General features: G+C 45.5%; 1 protein-coding gene and 1 long non-coding RNA gene across 3 annotated transcripts in view; one reads left to right on the forward strand and one right to left on the reverse strand.

Moving 5' to 3' along the window:
- The window catches only part of PAMR1 (peptidase domain containing associated with muscle regeneration 1), an 87,768-nt gene extending 81,739 nt beyond the window's left edge, over positions 1-6,029 (reverse strand). Inside the window, exons 1-2 of one of the 2 annotated variants that reach the window (XM_077287023.1) lie at positions 5,673-6,029; positions 3,650-3,826 (exon numbers count right to left, since the gene is read on the reverse strand). In XM_077287023.1, the coding sequence (XP_077143138.1) occupies positions 3,650-3,826; positions 5,673-5,751 (256 nt within the window). In that variant the 5' untranslated portion in view covers positions 5,752-6,029. The remainder of the gene's footprint in view (positions 1-3,649; positions 3,827-5,672) is intronic. The other variant, XM_077287024.1, reaches the window with a different exon arrangement.
- Positions 1-13,235, forward strand: part of LOC143806467 (uncharacterized) — a 100,645-nt gene that overhangs the window by 26,126 nt on the left and 61,284 nt on the right. The gene's annotated exons all lie outside the window — the stretch shown is intronic.

A 13,235-nucleotide genomic window follows, 5' to 3' on the forward strand; every position in this document is an offset into this window, starting at 1 on the left:
ACGTTGTACCTGTGGTTCCTTCTGTTGAGCCTCCTGCTCCGGTGTTGGTTGAGGGCGAGTTGGAGTACATGGTGGAGAAGATCTTGGATTCTCGTCTCTCCTGGCGGAGGCTTCAGTATCTGGTCAAGTGGAAGGGCTAGGGTCAGGAGGATAATTCCTGGGTGGTTGCCTCTGATGTGCATGCGGCCGATTTAGTTCGTGCCTTTCACGCTGCTCACCCTGATCGCCCTGGTGGTCTTGGTGAGGGTTCGGTGACCCCTCCTTAAGGGGGGGGTACTGTTGTGAATTAGACTTTTTTGGCTCCCTCTTGTGGTCACTAGTGATATGACTCTGGGATTGTCTTTCCTCAGTTTGGCACCCACCTGGGTCGTTAGTCCAGGGGTGTTGCTATATTAACTTCCTGGTTTCTCAGTCCAGTGCCTGGCATCGTTGTAATCAGTTCCTTTCTGTTTGCTCCTGTCTGCTGGTCTTGGATCTTGCAAAAATTAGCTAAGTCCTGCTTCCTTGTTTTTTGGTTATTTGCTTTGCTCTTATCTTTTGTCCAGCTTGTACTAAATGTGATTCCTGATTTTGCTGGAAGCTCTAGGGGGCTGGTGTTCTCCCCCCGGGCCGTTAGACGGTTCGGGGGTTCTTGAATATCCAGCGTGGAAATTTTGATAGGGTTTTTGCTGACCATATAAGTCATCTTACTATATTCTGCTATTAGTCAGTGGGCCACTCTTTGCTAAATATCTAGTTCATTCTTACGTTTGTCTTTTCTCCTTACCTCACCGTTATTATTTGTTGGGGGCTTGTATCCAACTTTTGGGGTCTTTTCTCTGGAGGCAAGAAAGGTCTATCTTTTCCCTTCTAGGGTTAGTTAGTTCTCCGGCTGGCGCGAGACGTCTAGAACCAACGTAGGCACGTTCCCCGGCTGCTGCTATTTGTGGTGCTAGGATTAGATATATGGTCAGCCCAGTTACCACTGCCCTATGAGCTGGTTTTTTGTGTTTGCAGACTTGGTATGTACTTTTGAGACCCTCTGCCATTGGGGTCATAACAGGCGACACTAGGGTCCCGGAAGAGCTCCGAGCCTACCCGTCATACGGGTGCGTCCTAGCCATATCATCTGGGGGGACGAAGAAGAACATCAAAATCGAGTTGTGAGGGAACTTCAGAAACAGACACAACAGTTGTGGGGACTATCCCATAAGCACAGCAGGGGAGGACCACAACACACAAGCGCTAGAAGGTAGGCACAGATTTCCACCTGCAAAGGGAACTCTGGAGGTGCCATCGGACCGGCCGGACTCACGCAGCCCGGTTAACCGTATTCCGGACAGAGGATCCTGAAGCCTTCAGTAAAGAGGTAAAGAGACTGCAACCTGGTTTCCTCGTTATTTACTGCGACCTGCGCCGCACCACAATCTCATCACATTCTCAACTTTCACTGGACGCCCCTCAGCAGGGTCACGGACCGGGCCCAGCCACCGTGACAACCCCAGAACCGAGACGTAGAGGCCCGGTACCGGGTGCCCCTCGGCCCTGCGGCAGTGGGGGCGCTCCATTAGCAACTAAGAATCTGAAGTTAAACGTTCCTTCACAAAAACTTGGACAGAAATTCATTGGCCCTTTCAAGATCAACGGTATTGTGAGCTCTGTGGCCTGCCGGCTGAAGCTGCCTAGGACTATGAAGGTACACCCAGTTTTTCATGTATCTTTACTAATGCCTGTATCTCCTAATACCTTCCAGGGACATGTTGTGCCACCTCCGCAGCCTGTGGTGATTGATGGGCAAGAACAATTTGTGGTGGAGGAAATTGTTGATTCCAGGATTCACAGGAATCGGCTCCAATATCTGATAAGATGGCAGGGATATCCCCCTGAGGAAGACTCTTGGGAACTTGTGGAAAACATCAATGCCCAACAGAACATTTCTCGTTTTCATCAGAGATTCCCTGAGAAACCAGGTCCAGGATTGTCCTGAGGCCGCTTCTAAGGAGGAAGTAATGTCAGGACTCTGAACATTTTTTACCTTTTGTATATTACTGCCCTTTTCCAAGATGGCGTCTTTGTTCTCATGTGCACTGTGTCTTCCTGCTATAAAACTCCACCCCAGCCTTTAGTCTGTGCTAGAGTATTCTGCCTTGCATCCAGCTCCTGACCTCTGGTGACTCCCTGGCTATATACCTGCTCCTGTGAACCTGTGTGGTGATCCTGCTACTCTGCTCTGAGTTCCTGCTACATACACCAGTTTCCAGTAATCCTCCTTCATCTGCTGCTCGTGTTTACTTCCATCTGCATTTGCTGGACATGTAAGCTGTTTCTGCTCTGCAAAAACCTGAGACTATTAACCAGGCCTCCCTGGTTGAGCTAAGATATGATTTGAACTGCCTTATAAGCATATCTATCTGTGTCTGGACTAAGACAAGGATTTATTCATGTCAAGTATCCTCAAGAATAACTGTGCTTCATAGACTTTCTGCTTGATTGCATTTTCCTCTGAAGTTTCCTATAGACTGCTAAGCTGCGTTTAATATTTACACCAAGTGTTGTGGACTTGAGTTTCTCTCTGCACCTGTTTGAATCACCGTGTGATAATATAGACTTAGGCTATGTGCACACGTAGGTTCGGGTCCCTGCGGGTTCTCCCGCAGCGGATTTGATAAATCTGCAGGGCAAAACCGCTGCGGTTATCCCTGCAGATTTATCACGTTTTGTCTTGCGGTTTCCGCTGCGGGCATTGGTTTTACTATTGATGCTGCATATGCAGCATCAATAGTAATGTTAAAAATAAAAAAAAATGGTTTATACTCACCCCCTCTGACGTCCCGATCTCCTTCGTTTCGGTCCTTTTCCAAAGATGCTGTGCGAGAAGGACCTTCGTGACGTCACGGTCATGTGACCGCGGCGTCATCACGGTCATGTGACCGCGACGTCACCGCAGGTCCTGCTCACACAGCAAACCTGAGACCGGACTGCCGCGTGCAGCGCTGAGAGGTGAGTATAGCATTATTTTTTATTTTTATTCTTTTTTTTTACCAGAAATATGGTTACCAGGGCCTGGAGGAGAGTTTCCTCTCCTCCACCCCGGGTAGCAACTGCACATTATTCGCTTAGTTCCCGCATCGTGGGCACAGCCCCATGCGGGAAGTAAGCGGATCAATGCATTTCTATGTGTGCAGAATCGCTGCGATTCTGCACAAAGAAGTGACATGCTGCGGGTTGTAAACCGCTGCGTTTCTGCGCGGTTTTTCCCGCAGCATGTGCACAGCGGTTTGCGGTTTCCATAGGGGTTACATGTAAATGTAAACACTATGGAAACTGCTGCGGACCCGCAGCATCAAAATCGCCGCGGATCCGCGGTAAAACCCGCAAAAGTGTGAACATGGCCTTATAAAACTGTGTCCTGTAGTTGTCTTGTTCCACGCAAAGAGTCTCCTGAGTTATCCCCTATAATTATTACAGCAATAAACTATGTGGCTGGGCAATATACTACGTGGACATACATATTCTAGAATACCCGATGCGTTAGAATCGGGCCACCATCTAGTAGTATTATATTCTTACACATAGGAGCAGTATTATAGTAGTTTTATTCTTGTACAGGGGTGGTAGAATTATAGCACTCATTTTAGACGACATAAGGCATAAATATTGTGTTTGATACCTGGGTGTATAAGGCAGGAGTCACACTCGTTATCTTCATTCCGGCAGCATGGGATGGTATACCCCACCTTCTTATTGCCTCCCGGACACACACACTCCACCTGATCATATTCACAGCAGTCTCGGCACATGATATTCCACTCAGCTCCTGGGCAGTTTTCATTTATCACTGTATATTCTGGGGTAAAAAAAAAACCTTTATATTCATTGGATTTCATAATGTGAAAGAATTGTGCAATGAAGCAAATGCGCAAAACCTTACAATATCGACCAAAGAGGACAACAGTTTGCAGCATTGCTTTTCAGCTTGTGCTGCGTACCCTGTGACTGTTAGTACTGAAAAGTTGGCTAGTTGTTTTTTAACGTATTATTTACTATTATGTGGATACATCTGTTGCCCATGAGTTTACCATAACTAACCTTAACAACTTTCTTCCAGTTGATGGTTTTCTCCATTACACCCCTTGACTTTTACAACTTCTGACATTCTGCCGCATTTACTAATATACAGATCTCCTGGATGTAAAAATGGCGCAGAACTACATTTGTTTTGTACAGTTAATCATAATATCAATATCACAGAACAAAAGAATGTTAAACTCGGCTCGGCTACATTGATTCAGTGTCTTGCTTGATTATCACAATTTCTAGATTATCAGATGCCGGATTAAAAAAATCTCACTGTATAGTTAAGTGCATATAGGTGTGAAAGTTCATACAAATTTTACTGCAAAAAAATGAAAAATGTAATTCAGGCACTAGGGAGTTAAAGAAAGCTGGACAGAAACTAACAGTAAATAATTTTATTTTTTGGGGATAATTTTGTCCAGCATGGAAAGTTTGGAAAGTTTGTAAATCACTTTATTATAGGAATGTCGTCCAAACCCCGGCTTTCCCCCCCAAGTCTATTTATCTGCTTTGATATCTGGAGTACAGATGATGGCAGTGATGGATCAGCTCAGCACCTGTGTCCTCCTTGGAGTGTTCAGCTTATTAACAATAATCTCCTGCAGCATCTTATCCCCAGAGTTAGTAAGATACAGGTGCTGAGCTGATCCATCACTGCCATCATCTGTACTCCAAAGGAGTACATTCTGATATCAATGTATCTAAAGGAAGAAAATGGAAGGGGAAAAAGCCGGGATTTGCAAATCACGTACATGCAATTTTTTATTTATTTTTTTTCAACAATGAAGAAATACTTCCTTTTATAACTTTCCATGCTGGACAAAAATATATATAAAAAAATAAATAAATAAAAGTTTAGTAACTTTTTAACATTCAGCAATGAGATCCGTACTGTACATGTTCATGTTCTTCCTATGTGAATATATAGATCGCCAACTTTAATAACACTATCCCTGAGTTTTTCCATGGTCATAAATCACTGTTTGCCTCTGCTACATCTCCTCGTATGAATGGGGTCAAGATATTGTGACTGCGTCAAGCAAATCGCAAAAATCCAACTGGTTCCAAGTGTGTCGCGGTTGCGGTCTCCTGTGGGTTGCAGCATGACCGCATTTTGCATTAATGCACGCAGCAATATTTGGATGGACGACTTATGTAATGGACAAATTTGCGTGGAGCCCCAGACATAACGTCAGTACTTGTGGACAAGGCATTGTCATCAATGTAAGAAAACAAAAGTTTCTATTATTGTCCTTAGACATTTGCTTTTTTTACCTTGAGAATGCCGAAACGCGTCTGCTGATAAAAACCTTGCATATACTCTCTGGATCTCATCACATCACGGTAATTTCCATGCTGCCATACTCATTGTAAGTAATAATTAGTTCATTTAATAGATTTTCCCCCAAAACAGCGCCTCTTCTGGCCATTTGTTGGTATTGCAGTTTTGAACTGAAAGCAATACCAGGCACAGCCTATGGACAAGAGTGGCGCTATTTCCGACACACAAAAAAACATATCCTTTAAATGCATCTGCCATTCTAAGAAAGCCCCTCTCCTGTAACTCAGCCCTTACCGGAGTCTGGCATCCCCCTGACATCACAGCTGGTACTCACTTGAACCTCTGGGGTGGGCAGCGATGTGGAGGGAGCAGAGGTAGAACAGAGCCAGACTGGTCCTCCCGATCAGGGTCATGGTGTCCTCTATGATCCCAGTACAGGCGCTCCGCAGACATTCAGGGTCTCCTTCTCTTCATGCTTGCAGTGCTGGGGTCTCAGGTTTCACACTTTCTATCATACAGGCAGTGACACCCTGACTGGGGTCCTCCAGACGACGTCACCCCAAAAACACTCCGTTAACTCTTGGTGGCCCAGAGCCGACAGCGGTGGGGAATCCCAAGCAATGCAGTGAATTCCTGCTCCAGGACCCTGTACACACCACAGGCAGTAGCAGAGGGACCGTGCAGGTACCATGCGCTGATCCGTCTGAGCCCAAGGAGACGTCTACATAGTAATGTGCTTCAGACCCCGTCCTGACCTGGCATGGAGTCTGGAAAAAATTCTCGGCTCGGTGTCCAATACATGTGTTTGTAATAACATACATTCCTCAACATTGACGCCATCCCCAAAAACTAATTAAATATTAACTAATTTATAGAGTGCGTAATAGTGACATTTGTTACAATGGGACATTCCCGGAATGCTGGGATGGAAACGTATAAACAGAGAGTGTGATGGGGGGTCCTTCCAGTACATTAGGGCTCATCCCCTCCAGTGCTCCACTTTTATGGCATTTTAATATATATCTGCGTCTATTCTACTCTTTCAAGAAAACCTGTCACTTGCCTTAAATATATAACTTTATCACCTGGTGTAGATGCCGCTGTTCTCCTTAATCCGGTGATGTTTTTCTTTTGTTCCTGCTCTTCTTCGTTCCTGAGATATGACCTCTTCTTCTCTGCATATAAATCTAGTAGCTTGCCAAATGGGAGTGGTCCTCATATCTACTCATGGACCACGCCCACTTGGCTAACAAGATTAAATGTATATACAGGGAACATGGGCCATATCTCAGGAATGGAGAGGCGCAAGAAGAAAAGGAAAACATCGCTAGATTCAGGAGAACAGCGGCATTTACACCAGGTAAAAAAATACATATTTATGACAAGTGACAGGTTCTCTTTATTCAATGTAAGAGATGTAGGGTAGAGGGGTCAAACACTTTTGCAATCTAAGAAATTATCATCCAAGAAACTTTAGATAGATAGATATTATATAAATAATAGATAGATAATGGATAGATAGATAGATAGATAGATAGATAGATAGATAGATAGATAGATAGATAATACCGTAGATATATAATAGAGATAATAGATAGATAATAGATAGATAATAGATAATACACAGATAGATAATAGACATATAGATAATAGATGATAGATAGATAGATAGATAGATAGATAGATAGATAATAGATGATAGATAATACATAGATAGATAATAGATAGATAGATAGATAGATAGATAGATAACAGATAATAGATGATGGGTAGATAGATAACAGATAATAGATAGATGATAGGTAGATAGATAATAGATAATACACAGATAGATAATAGATAGATAGATAATAGATAATATATAGATGATAGATAGATAATAGATAGATAGATAGATAGATAGATAATAGGTAGATAGATAATAGATGATAGATAGATGATAGATAGATGATATATAGATAGATAATAGATAGATAATAGATAGATAGATAGAATAGATGATAGATAGATAATAGAGCGATAGATACATAATAGACAGATAGATAATAGATAGATAATAGATTGATATTATAGATGATAGACAAATATTATATATTCCAAAAATTTAGAGATTTTCATATAAAATAAATTCCTGAACCGTTTTCCTTAGAACAGGCCAAGAAGTTTTAAGAATTGGAAAACAGTCTTTTTTTCATCCTAAACACAAGAGAACAATGCGGTTTTTGAGAATCATTTTGACAGCTGTGAGGAGCATTTAAGCCCACTGAAAGTTTTACAAGGTGACCGCCGCAGCATCAGAGATTCCCATTTTCTCCTTGCATATGTCTATAATGGAAAACACAGAAAGCATGGAACTGTACATATGTAATACTAGGAAATACCCCGCTCACCAAGGGAGAGATCTACCAAGAAGGATGTTATGGGGGTTGGGGGATTTAAAGTGCTCCTATCATAGAAACTGAAACTTTGAGCCCCATATTTAGGAAAGTGTTGTGCATGGACTCATATCTCTGTAGTTGCCCCAGATTTTAAAAGATTACAAAACCATGATGGTAGTTTTTCCAAAAAACAGTGCCACACCTACCCACAGGTTGTGTCTGGTATTGCAGCTGAGGTTCATTGCTCCACACTTGCTGGGGCCTTTCTACAGCTCCTCTGAATGTCTGAGTACTGAAATCCTTCTATGCTGCATTGCTGATTTAATAGCAGGTAGAGATCACCCAAGTGGAGAAATATTAAAGAGAGTCTTGCATGTAACCAATTAGTTAGGCGAGCTGATACTGATGCTCCACCCCCGAGGAACAATTTTTACGAAAGAGGATCCAGAGCTCGGCTGACCCTTGTGGCCAGAAAAAGTATTTCTCCTCTGGAATATGCCCTTCTAAAAACACTTCTCCTAATGGCTCATAGACGCTAATGTTTCTTTAATTGTTTCCCATGCAAAAAATACTATACTTATTCCTTCCTTCTAGGCTTCTCCATATGTAAATTATGAGAACCCTGTTGGACAGGTAGACTGGTCTACAGGACTATACCCTATTCTGTAGACTGTCTCCTTCATCTGTAGCATGTTTCTTCCCCCAGGACTCCACAAACCCCCAGTACAGACATCATAAGCTGGGATCCCACCTCTAGTAGCCCAGGAACATTCCGGTTTTCATGCTTTCACACCCCTACAATGACCTAGCCTTTGTGGGCCCATGGAGCAAGTTGAGGAAAAGGTCTGATATGCAAATTATGATCACCCCGCTGAACAGGTAGCCTGCAGGACTATACCCTATGCTGTAGACTGCCTCCTTCACATGTAGTGTGTTTTTTCGACTGGACTCCACAAACCCCCCAGTACAAATGTCATAAACTGGGATCCAATCTTTAGTAGTCAAGGCACGTTCTGGTTTTCATTCTTTCACCCCTACAGTGATCTGGCCTTTGCGGGCCAGTGGAGCAAGTTGAGGTAAAAGGTCTAATATGCAAATTATGATCACCCCGCTGGACAGGTAGCCTGGCCGTCAACACTATACCCTATCCTGTAGACTGCCTCCTTCACATGTAGAGTGTTATTTTTTTCCAGTGGACTACACAAAACCTCCAGTACAGATGTCATAAACTGGGATCCCATATCTAGTAGGCCATGGACATTCCGGTTCTCATTCTTTCACCCCCTACAGTGATCTAGCCTTTGTGGGCCGGTGGAGCAACTTGACGGAAAAGGTCAGAACCAGAGAGTTGGGAACAGTTGTTGATTTGGACGTCATAAGCAGGGCTCCCACCTCTAGTAGCCCAGGAACATTCCGGTTTTAATCCTTTCGCCCCCTACAGTGATCTGGCCTTTGTGGGCCGGTGGAGCAAGTTGAGGAAAAGGTCAAATATGCAAATTATGATCACCTCGCTGGACAGGTAGCCCAGCCTTCAGGACTATACCCTATTCTGTAGACTGCCTCCTTCACACGTAGAGTGTTTTTTTCCACTGGACTCCACAATCCCCCCAGTACAGATGTCATAAACTGGGATCCAATCTTTAGTAGCCCAGGGACATTCCGGATTTCATCCTTTCACCCCTACAGTGATCTGGCATTTGTGGGCCGGTGGAGCGAGTTGACAGAAAAGGTCAGAACTACAGAATTGGGAACAATTGTAGATTTGGACGTCATAAGCAGGGCTCCCACCTCTAGAAGCCCAGGGACATTCCGGATTCCATCCTTTTACCCCTACAGTGATCTGGCATTTATGGGCCGGTGGAGCGAGTTGACAGAAAAGGTCAGAACCAGAGAGTTGGGAACAACTGTAGAATCATCTACAAAAGACTTAATCAGGAAAGTAGCCGGGTTCATGTCCAGGGGGTCAGCTGGAAAGTTTTTGAAACTTTTTTTTCAATTTATATTCCATTTTTAATACCAAGAAGATATTTTGCTAGACGTTGAGGGGCTGGGACAATTACTTTCCACGTCCCAGATTCTCAGACACAAGGGTGTGGTGCCCCATGTGATGGCTTCCAGAGACTGCATTAAACCGCAAAGCGATTTAGTCATCCTACGCCACAAGAAGACTCGGGGGCTCTATATCCAAGCTAAATGTCTGCAGGTCTGGGGATGTCTGATGAGATAATAGGGCTGTGATTAGTGTTGAGCGATACTTTCCGATATCGGAAAGTATCGGTATCGGAAAGTATCGGCCGATACCGTCAAAATATCGGATCCAATCCGATACCGATACCCGATCCCAATGCAAGTCAATGGGACGAAAATATCGGAATTAAAATAAACCCTTAATAAACTTGTAGGTTCATTCTACATGAAGGAAAACAACTAAGAATAATGTAGGATGTATTGGGGGACGTGGCGGAGATATTAAAGGGACAGAGGTTTAGCCCAATGTAATAGAATAGCAGGATTTTTTATTTTTTTTTATGAAGTTCGGCGTTAGAAAGAATTTGACTATGTTATTTTTTTTTTTTTTTATGTCAGATATTGATGTTTCACTACTTCCACGCCCTTCACCTTCTTTTTTACTTCTCCCACGCTTTCTTCTTAATTATCCTCATCATCAGCTTCTTTGACATCAACTTCTTCACCTTATTCATCTTCTTCTTCATCTTCTACCTATTATTTTTTGGGTTACATTGTTCATATTCTTTTTATTTTACTATTATCTTCATCATATTCAACTTCTTCATCATATTCTTATTTGTGACAGGCATTCCCGTAGTTGTTATCTATAAAAGTTTGAAGATTACACCTTCCGTTCTGCCTGTCACAAACCAGTTACATTTGTCCGCGTTCAGTTTGGCCTGCAGCATCAGGCTTTATCCAGGGGCACCACGAGGAGGAACGGACTCACCCCCATACACTGCTTAGTCTTCTTCTGCTTATAATTTACATAATATTTTTTTGCTCTGATATTTTGTGTTATGCTTAATGTCCTTCTGCTCTTTGTTCTGCAGCCTCTTGTTCTTCTGCTTCTCGGTCTTCCAGGTCGTCGTCGTCTCCAGGGTCGTCGTCTCCGGGGTCGTCGTCATCGGGGTGGTCTCCGGGGTCGTCGTCATCGGGGTGGTCTTCAGGGTCATCGTCTCCAGGGTCGTCGTCATCACGGTGGTTGTCGTCTCTGGTGTCGTCGTCATCTTAGGGGTGTTCTTCCGGGTCATCGTGTTTAGTCTCTTGAACTTGGAAATGTAGCAGAAGGTACAAGAAGGCTGAGAAAATGCCGAGAACCAGCTGATGGAACTGGAACTCGGATGGCTACCCGAAGGTCCAAGAGCCAATGGAACTACCGAGGACCAGCTGACGTTACTGGAACCCGGTTACTAAGCAGGAGGTACCCGTGCCTGAAAGCACTACCAAGGACCACCTGACGTTGGTGGAACTCGGATACCCAGAGGGAGGCACCTAAGCCAAAGGCTCTGCCCGGAACCAGCTGACGGTACTGGAACCAGGATGGGGAGCAGAAGGTACAAGAGCAAAAGACACTGCCGAGAACCAGCTGACGGTGCTGGAACCCGGATGGGTAGCCGAAGGTCCAAGAGCCAATGGAACTACCGAGGACCAGCTGACGTTACTGGAACCCGGTTACTAAGCAGGAGGTACCCGTGCCTGAAAGCACTACCAAGGACCACCTGACGTTGGTGGAACTCGGATACCCAGAGGGAGGCACCTAAGCCAAAGGCTCTGCCCGGAACCAGCTGACGGTACTGGAACCAGGATGTGGAGCAGAAGGTACAAGAGCAAGTGTCTGCGTGGCTTTTGCAGGACACGTTGCCGGCTGCACAGCAGGGGAACAGCTGGCGGTGCTGGACCCCACTGACACATTGGCGAGGTGTTTGGCTCTGTGCAGCCAGCACTTCCGGACAGCAACGAGCGGTGTTGTAGCCCGGGCTCTGCAGGGGGAGCAGAGTGTAGGCCGAAGCCTACTTGAACCAATTTCAAAGGTAACCTTTAACCCCCCCTCAGGGGTTAGAAAGTAGAAGAGCCACAGCTTATGCAGCAGTAGTGCTGCACAAGTCAAAGGTTGCTCTTTTAATTTCGCTCCTTGCACACGCTGAATGAAACACGTATAACATTTAGCCCTTTATACAGTCAAACTGTGTTGGAGGCGCGAGTTCCCTTTGTAATGAGACGCAGCACAGATGTCAAGAATCCCACCTTGGTGCTGGGTGCAGCCTCCTGAGCGTTGTTATTTGCTGTACAGGAGTCTGCGCTGTCGTGTTATCCCCTGGCCTAGCGCCGTTAGCGCTGCCCATCTTCTGACCTCATTTAATGTTGGCCGGTGCGGTTCGCGATGCCCATGAATCACAGCCCCGCAGTGTATTGACATAGTTTAAACACTGCGGGGCTGGGATTCATGGCCTGGCGCAGTACATATGTTCGCCTCTCGCTTGGGTTCTTACACCCGCTTCAGACTATGCGGCGTCATCTGATCCCTTATCGCATGCCACGGCCATGAAGCCGCACAGTCCGAAGAAGGCGGAAGGAGAGGAGGGACAGGCGAACTGATGCACTGATCCTGCCCATCAATCACACCCTCGCAGTCCCAATAAATAAGACACCGAGGGGCGTTGTGTGGGTCAGGGCGGCCGCAGAGGCGCAGGCAGCCAAACCATGATGCCAGAAGACGGGCAGCGCTACCAAGGGGGTTGCAGCGTGTCATTACAAAGGAAAGTCACACCACCGGGACGGTTAAATGGTCACACAGAGGACACATTGCAGACGTGTTTTCAGTTCCACATGTGCGAGGAGAATACGTTTCTGAGCCACCTTGCACACATGCAGCATTACCGCTGTACAAGGTGGCTGGATAACGTAAAAACGCCTGGGGGAGGGGGGACAGGTTCCCTTCAATTTCAGTTCTTGTGTCTGCGTGGCTTTTGCAGGACACGTTGCCGGCTGCACAGCAGGGGAACAGCTGGCGGTGCTGGACCCCACTGACACATTGGCTGGTGTTTTTCTCTGTGCAGCTAGCACATCTGGGCAAAAACTGGCGGTGTGTTAGAGCCCAGGGACAGCAGGAGGAGGAGCAGGAGGAGGAGGAGCAGGGGGAGGGGAGTGTAGGCCGAAGCCTGCACAGGCGGCAGCTTTGGGTGTGTTGTGTCTGCGTGACTTTTGCAGGACACGTTGCCGGCTACACAGCAGGGGAACAGCTGGCGGTGCTGGACCCCACTGACACATTGGCGAGGTGTTTGGCTCTGTGCAGCCAGCACTTCCGGACAGCAACTAGCGTTGTTGGAGCCCGGGCTCTGCAGGTGGAGCAGAGTGTAGGCCGAAGCCTAATTGAACCGATTTCAAAAGTCACCTTTAACCCCCCCTCAGGGGTTACAAAGTAGAAGAGCCACAGCTTATGCAGCAGCAGTGCTGCGCAAGTCAAAGGTTGCTCTTGTAATTTTTCTCCTTGCACACGCTGAATGGAA

This window comes from Ranitomeya variabilis, chromosome 2 (assembly GCF_051348905.1).
Source record: "Ranitomeya variabilis isolate aRanVar5 chromosome 2, aRanVar5.hap1, whole genome shotgun sequence".
In the NCBI taxonomy this organism is placed as follows: Eukaryota; Metazoa; Chordata; class Amphibia; order Anura; family Dendrobatidae; genus Ranitomeya; species Ranitomeya variabilis.